This window comes from Petaurus breviceps, unplaced genomic scaffold, assembly GCF_028583685.1.
Source record: "Petaurus breviceps papuanus isolate PSGF00001 unplaced genomic scaffold, PetGlider_PUasm1.0 191, whole genome shotgun sequence".
NCBI lineage: Eukaryota > Metazoa > Chordata > Mammalia > Diprotodontia > Petauridae > Petaurus > Petaurus breviceps.
The window spans coordinates 3,689,799-3,703,953 of NW_027185811.1; the positions used below are offsets into that span (position 1 = coordinate 3,689,799).

At 48.2% G+C, this 14,155-nt stretch overlaps 1 protein-coding gene across 4 annotated transcripts; it reads left to right on the top strand.

Annotated features, from left to right (window-relative positions):
- The first annotated feature begins 1,718 nt into the window (after positions 1–1,718).
- On the top strand, positions 1,719–12,995 carry LMBR1L (limb development membrane protein 1 like). 4 transcript variants are annotated; one of them, XM_069092622.1, is made up of 17 exons: positions 1,719–2,141; positions 5,662–5,746; positions 7,139–7,172; positions 8,064–8,203; positions 8,408–8,511; positions 8,727–8,853; positions 9,042–9,110; positions 9,278–9,342; positions 9,703–9,775; positions 9,935–10,018; positions 10,170–10,246; positions 10,487–10,564; positions 10,717–10,790; positions 11,131–11,221; positions 11,337–11,403; positions 11,958–12,119; positions 12,305–12,995. In XM_069092622.1, the coding sequence occupies exons 1-17, from the start codon at positions 2,070–2,072 to the stop codon at positions 12,370–12,372; spliced, it is 1,470 nt and encodes a 489-aa protein (XP_068948723.1). In that variant the 5' UTR covers positions 1,719–2,069; the 3' UTR covers positions 12,373–12,995. The 4 variants fall into 4 exon arrangements, with proteins under 4 accessions (XP_068948723.1, XP_068948724.1, XP_068948726.1 ...); XM_069092623.1 differs by lacking the exon at positions 5,662–5,746 and having other exon boundaries at positions 1,720–2,141; XM_069092625.1 differs by lacking the exons at positions 1,719–2,141; positions 5,662–5,746; positions 7,139–7,172; positions 8,408–8,511 and having other exon boundaries at positions 8,198–8,203.
- Positions 12,996–14,155: the final 1,160 nt, after the last annotated feature.

Here is a 14,155-nt window from a genome sequence, read left to right on the forward strand (position 1 = left end):
TGGGATGTCTGTCCTTGTCCTATGTTCTTCAGAAGCTACATCTAGGTTCATGTTCTCCAACATAACCAAACAACCTCCTAGCTGTCTGACCTAATGGGACCTGAGAGGTCAGGCCCCCCAAAACACAAAAACTACACACCACACAACCCCCCAAAAAAACCCAAAACCCACCTCCAAGGTACTTGGAGATGAAGAAGAGAAGAGGGAGAGAAAGAGGCTTATGTACCTTCCAGTCCCTGCTGGAGAAGAACTTTAGATTAGCAGTGTTTCCTGGTATCAGGGAACCATAAAAATGTAGAGGTTCAGGGTTACTTCCTATCAAATGGGAAGATTCAAAGTTCAAGGGGATTCCCAGAGCCTGTACCTCATCAATACCTCCTCTGTCCTTTGGGAGAATAGTTTTCAGACAGTGTGTTTTCTGTAATAGTACTGGTCCTACAAAGTTCATATTCAAATGTGGCATCTTTTCAGATTACTGTTCAGTTATTGTTAGGCTGAGTCCCTAAAAAATGGGGACTTTCCAGTTTTTGCTGGAGAAGGTGCTAGGAATCTAAACCACCTGATTCCATTTCAGGCAGCCTTCTTGGTCTTACAAAGGTCTTGTTTTCCTTTTCTTTTTCACTTAGGGGTGGAGGTGGGAAGCTTTATCCCAGGGGACTTGTGCAGATTAGACCAATTAAAACCAATAGGCTGAGAAGTTTGTATTTTATCCTAGAGGTAATAGGGAGCCACTCATTGTCAGACCTGTGCTTAGAAAGACTATTTTGGCAGTAACATCGAAAGTACAATTTGTTAAAAGCAGAGGATGCATTGGAGAGGCGAAAGACCAGGAGATCAGTTAGGCGTCTATTACAAGAATCCAGGCAAAAGATTAGGAGGCCCAATATTTTCCAAGTCCTCAATCTTCTCAGTAAAGAAGGGAGTGCAATTATCTGTTCAGAAAGTGAGAGGGAGGGGGTTGGAGTCTTAAGAAGAGAGATGGTTGGAATAGCAGCTGTATTGTGGGGAATGTCACATGGAGTCAATAGGACATGAATAATAGGCTTGTCCGGCAGTGGGAGGTCCCAGTTGAATGTGCATAGTTTTCCTTCATAGTATTCCTTCAAAGAGTTCTGCTGGGCATTGAAAAAATGTGGTTGACTTGTGTAGGAAAGGAATGAGAAGAAGCTCAGGGAGATATGGAATAAGAAACATGCCACAAGAGAGTAATAGTAGGGAACTGGGATCCCGGGGGAAATGCACATTCCAAAGTGGATTTCCGCTCCTTTAAGTAACCTCGTTGTTCTCAGGGTAGTCTTGGAATCGTGTTGAATTGTCTCGTTTCGCGGTGTCCCCATCCCACCCCTCCAACCTCTGGTAGACTGCAAGCTCCCTGAGGGCAGGGACTGTCTTTTTTTTTCTTATTTAGCAGGTACTTAATAAATGTTTACTAAATTACTATCTCCCAGGCTTTTCTACCAAACTACTACCTCCCTCAGGTCTAGGGGACACCGTGCTGGCCTCTCCCAGTCAGTCTTTTAGGATTACGGAGACAAACACAGACTGCAGCCGGGCCCAGCCGTGGCACAGAAACATCCCGCCTCCTTCCTCGGGGCAAGCCTATCGCTGCACGTCCTGTGGTGAAAAACAGCTTCCGCGGATTATAAACACCAATAAGAAATGCCCATTCGGCCGGGATCCCGCCCACCCCTTGTGTCGTCAAGCTGTGGCTTTAAAATGGAACGCGGAACGCCGTTTCCCTTATTTTGTAGTGAAGCCAACGGCCTATACCCTTTTCGTTCCGAACGTGGCGGCTACTCTCCCTTAAAGGGCCCGGCGCGAGCTGGGGCCGGGTCGCGGAACGCGGCGGAGCGGCGGCACTATCCCTTTAAGAGCAGAGCTGCGGAGGGAGGGACTGAGAGGGGTGGGCGCATCTGGGACTTGAGTTCTCCCGGTGTCCTTGTCGAGGCCCCGGAGGGGAGCCTGAGTTGGGTCTGGGTGCTCGGCGGCGGTGGATTCCCCCCCCCCCCGCCCCCGCTTGTCCTCTCCGGACCCCGGAGAAACCCGCTCCCAACCATGCTGATCAGAGCATGGAAGCGGCTGACTACGAAGTGCTGTTGATGCGGGAGCAACTATTCCATGAACGAGTCCGGGAGTGCATAGTGAGTGCGGGACTCGGGTGCGGGAGTGGTGGAGTGGCGGCGTCCGCCAGCATGGGGCCGGAGCCCAGCGCCGCGGCGTCGGGGCAGATGCATGGAGAGGTTGGGGCTAGACGGGGAGGAGTGGAGGAGGAGGAGGAGGCGATGAAGAAAGCCCACGCTCTCCCCAGGAGTCCTCGGGGATGTTTATGTTTGCTCCGTGGGTGCTGGTGGGTCTGTGCTCTTTGTGAGTGTCTGGAAGGGTTGGATTGGTTTGCATTCTCCCCAAAACTTAGGGAGAAGCATGCAGGCCCTAGTTATCTTAAGCAGAAGAAACCCCTAGGCTACCCTGTTTGGAGGGAAGATGGAGGGGGTAGGGCAGCGAGACACACTCGGAAGGAGAAGAGTGTTAGTTGTAAGATGCATGAGGTTGCCCCCTGGGGAGAGAGAGGGTCTGCTTTGGTGCTGAGGCTCCCCTGTGGTTGCACTGGGTCAGGTTCCTTTGCCTTGGGGGTAAAGACCTAGAGTCTACCCACTTCCTCACCCTCAGCCCCAATAAAGTAAATGTCTCCAGAAATGGATTCTGGGCTTCCCGACTATTTTCCCAGTGTATAGAGAGACACTTTGAACTCCCCTCTCTTTCCCAGCTTGGTTATTGCTTCCTGTTTGCCTTGCAGGTGTCCCTAGCGTAACAACAGGATAATTCATTAGCCACTCAATAATATGGTTGAACTAAGATTTCTTGGCACCCCCAGCGCCCTCCTACCATCCTTTCTCTCTCTCTCTTTTGCTATCTGCAGCTTTTTTTTTTTTACTTCATATCATATGGATAGCAGAAAGAAAGGGAGAAGTAGAAGTTTTGGGGAGGGGGTGGTGGTGGTGGCTTATTTTTAACTTCCTTCTGGGGTCCTTCCCACTCATCCCTCTGTAACCTCAGAATCAGAGGAGTGAGCTTACTAGGGATGTGCTGCTGAGAATAGGAAATTGGTGAGGAAAGAGTAAAGATTAGAACAGTTGATTTATCATGGCCTGGAGTGTTCTCTCTTCAGGAAACCAGCTTGAGTAAATAGTTTGTTTAGTTCTAGATATGTGACTCTTTGCAAATTTCTGAGCCTCATTTTCTTCCTCAGTAAAAGGAGGCAATATTGCATATATCATCTAACCTCATAAGGTTGCTGGGAGGAAAGCAGCTGGTGAATTGAGTGCCATATCAATGTGAGCTATCATTACCATTTCTGCTTTCTGCTGACCTGAAAAAGTAAAGGCTCTTGGATGTCTCCCACTCCCCTGCCCTTTAGTTCTCTGTAGTAAGCCGTGGCAGGGAGGAGTCTGCTGAACTGTTTCACCTGTGAGGTGAAAGGCTTCTTTGGGAGCAGCTCAACCTCAGCCCAGCAAGGACTTCGTGGAACTCCAGGCTGACCTTTTGAGCTCTCCTACCTTCTTGGGTATGATGCAAAACAGGAGATTGAGGCTTGGGTTGTAAAACTGCAGAACTTCTAGAAGGTTGCTACTTTACCTTTTGGAGGTGACTCTTTACCTTTAGAGACATCCTCAGCCTACATTGCCTGCTGCCTTGACCCTGCAATGTACCATAGTCTGCCCTCTGCTTTCTTTACCAACCTCAAGAACAAGAATTATTAACTTTTTTGGGGTTGCTAGGTGTCGCAGTGAGTAGAGTGCTGGCCCTGGAGTCAGGAGGACCCGAGTTCGGTTCCTGCCTCAGACACTTAACACTCACACAAAAAACACTAGCCGTGTAACCTTGAGCAAGTTACTTAACCCCAATTGCCCTCCAAAAAAAAAAAGCAAAAAAAATTTTCAATTATAATTATTAACTTTTTTTCTTGTGCCAGGGACCCCTTTGGTAAATCCTAATAAGGACTGCTCAAAGTAACGTTTTTAAAATGCATAAAATACATAGGATTGCAAAGAAACCAACTATCCCAAAATACAATCAATATATATATTTTTAAATGAAACAAGTTTAGAGACTACTGATTAAGCATCCCCACCTCTACTTCCTCCAATCTGTCCTGCCCCTCTGGAACTCAACTGAGTTCAGCCCTATGAGGCTGATTTTTTTCCTGGTCGTCTCTGGTAGAGTAAGGACAGCATATATTCCTAGCATAGCCAGAAGTTCACCCTATTAGAGTCTGACCTGTAGTTCCCATATAATGCCATAATATGTATTGAAGAGAGCCTTGTGCCTAGGAGTCCGGAGACCTGAGTTATAATTAGTAATTACTCAGATGCTTTAATGTTTACAAACAGCTCCTCTCACAATAACCTCTTCAGGTAGGTAGTACAAGTGTTTTCCCTATTTTATGGATGAGCAAACTGAGATTCAGAGATGAAATAATTTGGTGCAGAGCTGGGACTCAGAAAAATCATGGTCTATGGTCACTATGTCATGTTGCTACACTTCTCATACTCCAGGCTCTGTCCTGTCTTCTCTATTCTCGGGACCTCACTGTCCTTTCTGGCAATATGAGTAGTTGAGTTGGGGTGATCTTTAAAAACCCTTTTAGCTCTTAAAATTCTGCATCTAAGTTTATTTAACAGGGGGGCAGTGACTGGTGCCACTCCTTTGTTCTTAGATTTAAAAATTTTGGTTATTGAAGGTGGAAGGGAACTTAGTGATTAACTGACTTCCTTATTTGAATACTTGAAAGCAGTAGCTGTCAGTGTTCAGAACAGAAGAAAGGATATCAAAACAGCTCCTTTCTCCTATTTGAGTGGTAGATGGTGTAGAAAACTTAATCCTTTTTCCTCTGCTCAGCCCCTGAGCTTCTAGCCACATAAAGATGGGTGTGGGGCTGAGGCCTATGATGTGCGAGTGTGAGCCCTGGGAATGGGTCTCTTTGCCTGAGATTGAGACCCTGGATCATTCTTCATCAGAAGCTCCAAGTCCACTGTTTATCTGCCATAGTAGCTCTTAAGGTGTCTACACTGGTGTTAGGTAGCTCCCCCAAGGTTCCATCTGGCCCTGGAGTATGGGGGTGAATATCAGAATTGATGCAGAATTGGAGTGTCCATGGGATAAGACATCAGTATCATTGGATTTAGAGTTAGAAAGGAGAGATCAGCCCTGATTTTTTTTTAATATTTCCAGGGTCTTAGTCTGGTGATCTGTTTTTAAGGGGCTCTTGCCCACCTAACTGTTTTAGACCTTATGTCTCTCAGCACACATGTGAGTGTATCATCATCCCACCCAACTTGTTTCAGGGGAAGGGACTAATCTGAGAGGTTTGGCACTGGCAGTAGACATCAGGAAAAGATGTATTTTGGGGTTAGAAGGGAGGGAGGATTCCATTAGAGTGATGTGGGAAGGGAATAGTTTGGGGGTTAATATTAGGAAGCCCCAAAGAGGCACTTGGTAAAATGGAAAGACCGCAGACCCTGGTATTGGAGGCCCCCCTCCCATGCTTACTGCCTGTGTGACCTCTCCTGTCAAGGCCCCAGACTGAGAGGGTTGGGCTGGATGGTCTCAGAGGCCCTTCCAGCATTAGAGCTGCCATTCCTATGATCTTCCCCTCCCCTTCAGATCTCCACACTGCTGTTTGCAACGCTTTATATCTTCTGCCATGTCACTCTGACCCGATTCAAGAAGCCAGCTGATTTTACCACAGGTATGGGTGAGCAGCTTCTGTAGGCCTCTCCAGCTGTCCTGGTGCTGGTGGCTATGCAGAAAGCCTCAGGGGAATGGGGTGCGTGTGCTCACCTGGGAAGGGAGGGGGCTGAAGTGTGCTGAAGTATCTGTTCCATCGACTTCTCCCTTCCTGGTGGGCACAGATGCCTTGTCCTCTCCCTGGGCTGCCTAGACCCCTTGCCAGGAACTCTGCCAGTTCTCTAGTCATCTTTTTGCTCTGTGGAGAGTATCTAGGAGCTGATCTGCCTATAGGGTTAATGGGGCAAGTAAGTCCTCTGTAGTATGTGCTTTGGGGAGGAAGGAGAGTATAGGAGCCCTTCTGTTATCTTGTGATAGTAGGGCTGGGACCGGGTACCTTGGCCTATCTGTCCTACAGGTACTGTTAGGACTATATCCATCACTAAATGACTACCGTGTTTCCCCGATAATAAGATCTATCCCGAAAATAAGCCCTCCCCTTACTGTGTAAGATTCCTCTAAAATAAGCCCTCCCCCGAAAATAAGCCCTATTGAGATTGCTACTGTAGTGAAGGTGATCCTCTGCACTACACGCTACATTACGGTACCCTCTGTATGTATCGTCCCCCCCCCCCAAATGCATGCCCCGCTCCGAGCTGCATCCAATCAGAGCTGCAGCAGTGAGCGCGTCATCCTGTTCTTCCCCAGTGATTTGCTTATTGAATAAAGGTACATTTTTTGTCCACATTTACCTGTTTATTGAAATTGCTGTCAATGTTCATTAAAATAAGCCCTCCCCTAAAAATAAGCCCTCTGGTGTTTTTCTGTCCAAAAAAATAATAAGACAGTGTCTTATTATCGGGGAAACACGGTAGCCCTGGCTGCCTAGAAGTGCCAGCCTTTTCCCTCAGCCCCAGTATATCCAGTTTTCTTTTTTAGCCAGACCTATCTCTATCCCAGGGCTACTTTATGGGCACAGCAGCCAAATCATCGTGTCCTCTATTTCAGAAAGTAGCCAGTCCTTAAAGCTCCCCAGGTGCCCAAGAAATTCCAGAATCTACTGCCCCATCCTTTCTTGGCCCTCTTCAGTGAACCCAACACGTAACATAACTGGCTTTACTAGCCACTTGTTTATGGTCTTCTTGGTGTCCAAAGGGGAACTGTGACAGTAATATTTCTAGGAAGGGAGGAGCAAATTGTGGTGAGGAAAGTGGAGGAGGAGGGAAGATAGCAATGGGTAGACAGCCGATGTTCTCTGCTTCCTGGGACCAGAACCCAGGCATATTCAACCCCCTGTCACAGTATACCTGTACTGTTTCCCTATCCCTGTAAACTAAGTGCTAATACAATAGCCCTGCAGGAATCATTAGCTGACATCTGTCTTTCCTTCCTTGTCTCTGTCTGATTCTGACAGTTGATGATGAGGACGCCACAGTCAACAAGATTGCGTAAGTGTTGCTGCCACTAATTCTCCTGTCCCAACACCAAAGGCCCATTTGGCCAGACAGAACCATGCCTCAGACATGCCCCTGGAAAAGGGATCTTAGCTAGCTAGCTAGTTGGAGTGGTAGGCAATTTGGGGGTGGGGAGAATTGATTCTTTTTTCACAAATACCTACACCCCATCCCCAGCCTGTTCCTTTCTTGATGTACTCTGGAGAGGCAAAAGCTGTCGTTCCAGTCTCCCTGGTGGCCTGAGTCACCGGAAATGCAGATAGCTTGGCTTCTTTTCTCTGTGCCCAGAGTCTGGGAGCTCCTCAGGACTTAAAGAATGGTAGAACTAAGCCTTCGTTTGGGATGGAGAAATGTTATGATCCCCTGGGAAGAGAGAGATAGGAGAGGAATATTCAGATATTTAACTAGGAGGGGAAGAGAAACCAGCCTGGGAATGTCTCCTGCTGAGACAGCATGTGCCCAAGGGCCCCACATTCTTAGAGAAGCAGGTGGTAGCTGATGAGGCTAGGAGTTTTTAAGGTAGCTGTCATGCTGGTATGCTGTTTTCCTATGCATCTGGGACAGGTGTTCTTAACTTTTTGTGTACCTTTCTTTGGTAGTCTGGTAAAGCCTATGCACTTTTCAGAAGAATCTTTTTAAATAATTGAAGAAAATGCTAAATTTCAGTTAAAGGTTAATTTTTTTCCCATCAGAAGTTGTATATCTCTTGAAATCTATCACACTAGTCCCAAGTTAAGAATGATGGTCCTAGGAGAGCTGGATGTTCCCTTGGCTAGGTCTTCCCCAAGTACTTCCTTACTTCCCCAAGGTAGGATAGCTCATCTTGCAGGGAAGATGGGATAGCATTAAAAGGGCTACTGAGATTCCAATTCCATGTGTCTTTAGGCTTGAACTCTGCACCTTTACCTTGGCGGTGGCACTAGCTGCAGTCCTGCTTCTGCCCTTTTCCATCCTCAGCAATGAAGTGCTGCTTTCCCTTCCCCGAAACTACTATATCCAGTGGCTCAATGGCTCTCTCATCCATGGTAAGGACCTCTCCCCCAGGGGTGGGCTGACCTTTCCGATGGGCTTTGTGCTAGGCCTTGTCCCCAGGGATTAGGGATAGGGTAAAAACGAAGTTTCTTCAGGCTGAAGGCCAGTCACCAATCAGTGCAGTTTCCTGTCCCTTTTCTTCCCTCTCCTATCCCTCCTATTTTAATCCAGTCTTTTTGTCTTCCCTTCTACCCTAGGACTCTGGAACCTTGTCTTTCTCTTCTCTAATCTGTCCCTTGTCTTCCTCATGCCCTTTGCCTACTTTTTCACTGAGTCAGAAGGCTTTGCTGGCTCCAAGAAGGTGAGCAAATCGGAGAGGGGGATGGGAGTTACCTTTCTGGGTATACCTTCATTCCAGTCCCTAAATCTGGTCCCAAATATCCCCTCCCCAACTCCACCTCCCCTGATTCCATCATCTCCTCCCAACATGCCACCGACTCCAATCTCCCCTGATTCTGCCATCTCCTCCCTAATTGTCTACTAATCATTTTACCCCCACTCATTCCCATCCTAAAGGGGGTCCTGGGCAGGGTATATGAGACAGTGGTGATGCTGCTGCTTTTGTCACTGCTGGTGCTAGGCATGGTTTGGGTGGCCTCTGCCATTGTGGACAACAGCAAGACCAGCCGGGAGTCTCTGTATGGTGAGTGATTGCAGATGGCCCCAGACTCCTTCGCTGGCATTCTGCTGGGCAGGAGCTCGCTGGTAGGACTCTTCATCTTGAGACGTCCTCTGGCAGAGGGGGATAGAGGTGGGAGTGAGAAGCAGGGAGGGGAAAGGGAGTAGAGGAAGTCCTGTGACTTCCTAACCATTTTTGTCTCCCCACACCAGATCTCTGGGAGTACTATCTTCCCTACCTCTATTCCTGCATCTCTTTTCTCGGCGTATTGCTCCTTTTAGGTGAGTTCTTGGTCATGGTTTGTGTGGAATTTTTGCTGCAACAAAGGGCGTGGGACCAGGTGGAGGTTGGGAGAGTGGGTAAGAAACCTGGCCTGCAGCTCCTGTGTCTGTAAAAGAGGAGGAAAGGGGGAGAGGTAAACTAAAAATGGACTTCTTTTGCTTTCCAGTGTGTACACCACTGGGCCTGGCCCAAATGTTCTCTGTCACTGGGAAACTGCTGGTCAAGCCTAGGGTATGTAGTGTTCCCTCTTCTTTCTGCTTTGCAGGGAGATCCTTAGGCAGAGATAGATGTAGTTTTGTCTCCTTTTCCTCTGGGCTTCCTGTTCTTGGTTTTCTTGGTTCCCTTTCTACCTTCATTTTAGGAGTCCTGTATGCTCCCTGTATGCCTATAGGGAAGGGTCTGTAAGGTCAATGTCATACCTTCCTGGTGATTTCAGGTCTTCATGTTACTGCTCTCTTTGGGTTGTTTCCTATTCAGCTTGTTGCTAGCCTCTTGGGTGGGGGTGGGCAGGACAGGGGTACTCCAGGGTAGGTCAGAACTCCAAGACTATGCAACTACTAAAAACCCCCTACCCCTCTTCCCCCTGCCTAGCTGCTGGAGGACCTGGAAGAACAGCTGCATTGCTCAGCCTTTGAGGAGGCATCTCTGACCCGAAGAATGTGTAGTGAGTGGCCTTCTTCCCTCAGGAAAGCTTGGGCTCTGGGATAGTGTGTTGGAGAGGAGGCAGGACAGTGAGGGCTGGTTGGTAACTTGGAGGTGAGGGGTAGGGGAACGATTAGGACAGAGTCACAGACCTCCCCTCAGCACTGTTCTTCTGCCTTAGACCCCACGTCATGCTGGCTGCCCCTGGACATGAAGCTGCTGCACAGACAGGTCATGACCCTGCAGACACAGAGGCTCATGCTGGGTATGGGTTTAGAAAGACTGCAGTGGGCAGGCCAAAGAGGTGGGGAGGTGACCTTGAATGGAAGAGGGGGAGGAGGGAGGGAGCTGGTTTGGGAGCTCCCCTTCCATTTCCACCAGCCCATTAGTGATTGTGCCTCTCTCTCCTCGCTCAGAGAAACGACAGAAGGCCTCTGCTTGGCAGCGAAACCTGGGTTACCCCCTGGCCATGCTGTGTCTGCTGCTGCTGACGGTGGGTGTGGGGCTCAGTGGGTCGGGGTCAGTCCACTGAGTGAAGTGTGGCACCATGCCCAGGACAGGCTGGGGTGGGGCGGGGCGGGGCGGATGAGAGGGAAAAGAGATGTTCCGTGGCCACAAAATGGGGAAAGATTCTGGGAGGGGCCTGTTGGGGGCAGGATGTTCTAGCTCTACTGAGACCAGGACAGGAGCTGATAAGACCAGCTTCCTCTGCCTCCCTTCCTCCCCCAACCAGGGCCTCTCTGTGCTCATTGTTGCCATTCACATCCTGGAGTTGCTAATTGACGAGGCAGCCATGCCCCGAGGCATGCAGGTACCAGTCATCCCTTCCCCCAAGGCCTTGACCCTGGAAAACGTTCTTCCTGGGTTTGCCAAAGGCTGGGAGGTAGGGAGTGGTTTGGGAGGAGGATCCCACAGAAAAGGGGGAGTGCCACAGGTAATGACATCACCGCTTTGCCTATGCAGGGTACCTCCTTGGGCCAGGTGTCATTCTCCAAGTTGGGCTCCTTTGGTGCTATCATCCAGGTCATCCTCATCCTGTATCCTTCTCAAGAAACTTTTTTTTTTAAGCCATTGGGATTAAGTAACTTGCTCAGGGTTACACGGCCAGTTATTACTAAATATTTGAGCCCGGATTCAATTCCCCAGGTCATCCTGACCCTGGGGCGGATGCTCTTACTCGCTGTGCTACCTGGTCTCCCCCTTCTGAAGAAATTTTATCCCCTGTCTTTTCTACCCCTCAGCCCTGTCTCCTGTGCACAGCTGGATTGGGGGGTGGCAGGTTGTATTCCTACCCAAGAAAGGAGCGGGAGAAATGAGATGGTTAGAGGGGATGATGAGAACCATTTCAATGTCATTTCTTCCTTAAGTCATCAGTAGTTACCTGATGCTGTCCTCTGTTGTGGGCTTCTATAGCTCTCCATTGTTCCGAGGCCTTCAGCCTAAATGGCAAGATACAGCCATGACCCAGGTATGGGGGGAGGAGGAACTAGGACTTTATTGGGATCAAGGGTTAACACAGGATACTGGCAGCTGCTCAAGGGACTTTTCTCTCTTCCGTCCTCCTTCCCTTTCCCCATTCTTAGATTATTGGGAACTGCGTCTGTCTCCTGGTGCTGAGCTCAGCCCTGCCTATTTTCTCTCGTACACTAGGTAAGTACCTTTGGCTTTTCAGGGGTGTTGGAAATTTTCCTTGGGAATAGGAGAAGCCTAGAAGGGTTATTTAGTGCTAAACAAAGGCTGCCCCCAACAGTACTTATGGACTAAGTATCTGGAGTGAAGTAAGAGGTGAGGATGGCTTCCACTATGGGGAGAAAGGAAAGGTTGCTAGGGTAGGACTAACTGGGCATTGTACATATGCCAGGGACTGAATATTTTGTCTTTGCCCCCTTCCCTACTGGGGGAGTTATTGGCTCGGTATTTTTCACTCCATACTTCGGATTTTGGATCCTTCCTCGACTAATATTTTCAGACTGTGCATTTCTTAAGGATCTGTGGAAATGGGAGATAGAAATGACTGGTTGGGAACAGAGGGGGTGGCATGGCATCTTCAGTACTAGTGATTGCAGTGCTAAGATGTGGCCACGTGAGGGTAGCAGAGAGCCAGTTTCTGAGTTGATTTAAGGGGCTAAACGAGTCCCTTCAAATCTGAGGGGATGTTAACAATTGGTTCCTTTTTTAAACTATTTCGTTTTCTCTATTCACAGGGCTTACCCGCTTTGACTTGCTGGGTGACTTTGGGCGTTTCAATTGGCTGGGAAATTTCTATATTGTGTTCCTGTATAATGCAGCCTTTGCTGGCCTCACTACCCTTTGCCTGGTCAAGACTGTCACTGGAGCAGTTCGGGCTGAGCTCATCCGGGCCTTTGGTGAGAGGGGGAGGGATAGGAATTGGAATTGGGGGCATGGGATAAGGAAGATATAGGTCCCTGAGGTTGAATGGAGGAACTCATGATTAACAGGGCTATAGATTATCTATATGAACCAAAGTATCTTACTGAGTGACTTTACTACCCAGAGAGCTTTACCTCTGGCTGCCTCTCCTTTCCTCCAGGCCTTGATAGATTACCACTACCTGTCTCTGGATTTCCACGGCAGCACAGCAAGACTCAGATCCAGTGACCTTGATTTTTCGAGAGTCTGGTGAAAGAAGACTGGATACTACCAGGCTCGGAGCAGAGTCCTGGCAGGACTGGGTGTTCTTCAAGGACTGGAATTTTTTGTGTGTGTGGGGAGGAGTTGGAGGGTAGCTAAAGACCTTTGCACTGCTGTATAATCTGAGCCAAAGTTTGGGGTCCATTACTTTTCGATCCCCCTCCGCCTTTTACCAACCCTTTTGAGAAAATTGTGGGCCTCTGGCTAGAAGGCTGGGTACCTGCAACTAACTTCTAGCTTCATCTCCGTTTACATATTAATCTGCCTCATTATAGTCCTGGGCATTGCCCCTGGCCATGTTTACATGATATGATGTGCAATAGGAGAGGGAAGGAATTGGGAAGTGGGAAAGCAGTGGGGAGACAGACCATTTCCCTGGGGAGACTTGGCCTTAGCCCTCTGTTGTCCTGCTCACAGCGGAACCGAGTCCACCCTAGGGCCTCTCTCAACTAGCTGGGTCCTGGAATGGGACGAGGCCAAGAAGGTTTGTTTCCTTTCAAGATAAAGATCCTTCCCTGTCCTCTTCTTTCTCTCTCCCTTTTCTTCCCTCCCCCAAATAAAGTTGTTCTCTTGGGTTCTTTAAAAAAAAAGACTGTTCTCAGTATGTTTTTATGAGGAGAATGTATTTCACAAACATTTACTAAACACCAACAATGCACTGGGCTCTGGGGATGCAAATATAAAAGTGGAGCCATCTCTATCCTCAAGGAATTTATCTTCCACCAAATATTTCACATTGAAGGATATGGGGAGAGACACTGCCACTAACTCATGGTTGTCTGAGGGTTTGGAATGGGCAGGTTGGAAATTGCAAGGGAGGTAATCTCAGAAATCCTCCCTGTGTCAAACCAGATTGTGTATATATATATATATATATATATATATATATATATATATATTTTTTTTTTTTCAGTTTAGGTTAACCCATTTCACCCTCCCTGCTGCCCCCTCCCCTCCCCATACCTTTCAACCAGACTCAAGACTATCTATACCATCCCCTCACCCATTCCCAGTTTCTGTATCTTCAGCCCTTTGGCTGAGGAAAAGATCCTATCCCTATGGCTACTTTTTATTGCCTAAGCTTCATTTCCCAATTTAGATCTGCCCCTCACCCAGGGACAGTAAAGCAGTGCTCAGTATGTACTGTTTCTGTCCTTAAGAAGCTTTGTCTTCCCAGAATGAAATCTGAGGTCTCAAGTCTCAGAGTCATGTGTGGAAGGTCGTTTGGGAAGATGGATGCTGGGGCAAGTTTGCTCAGCACCAAGCTAAGTTCTATCCACTCCAAAGCAAGAAGGACTGGAAAAGTTGACTCTCAGTCTACAGTCTAAGGTGGACTAGCATTTATAATAACCCTTTGAGGTTTGCGAAAGCACTTTCATGTTATTTTGTGATTCTCAAGACAGTCCTGGGAGGTAAGTGCTATTATTACTGCCATTTTACTGATCTGGAAACAGGCCAGGAGGTTGAGGGTCACCCAGCAAGTAAGGAAGGCAGGATTCAAACTCGGGTCTCCTTGACTCCCTACGCTATCCAAAGCAACACCTAGCTGCCGATGAACCATAGGGAATGTAAGGGAATGAGAGCGGAGATATCTGGAGGGGTGGGAAACCTTTGGAATTTGGGGGATTGGTATCCTTGGGTCAGATATTGGAACCCTCCAGAGGGCACTACAGTCTACAACTGGCACTTGGGAGGGGGTCTACACAATATGGGGTATCATCCCCAGCCTTTCATCAGGCCTTGAGGTTGA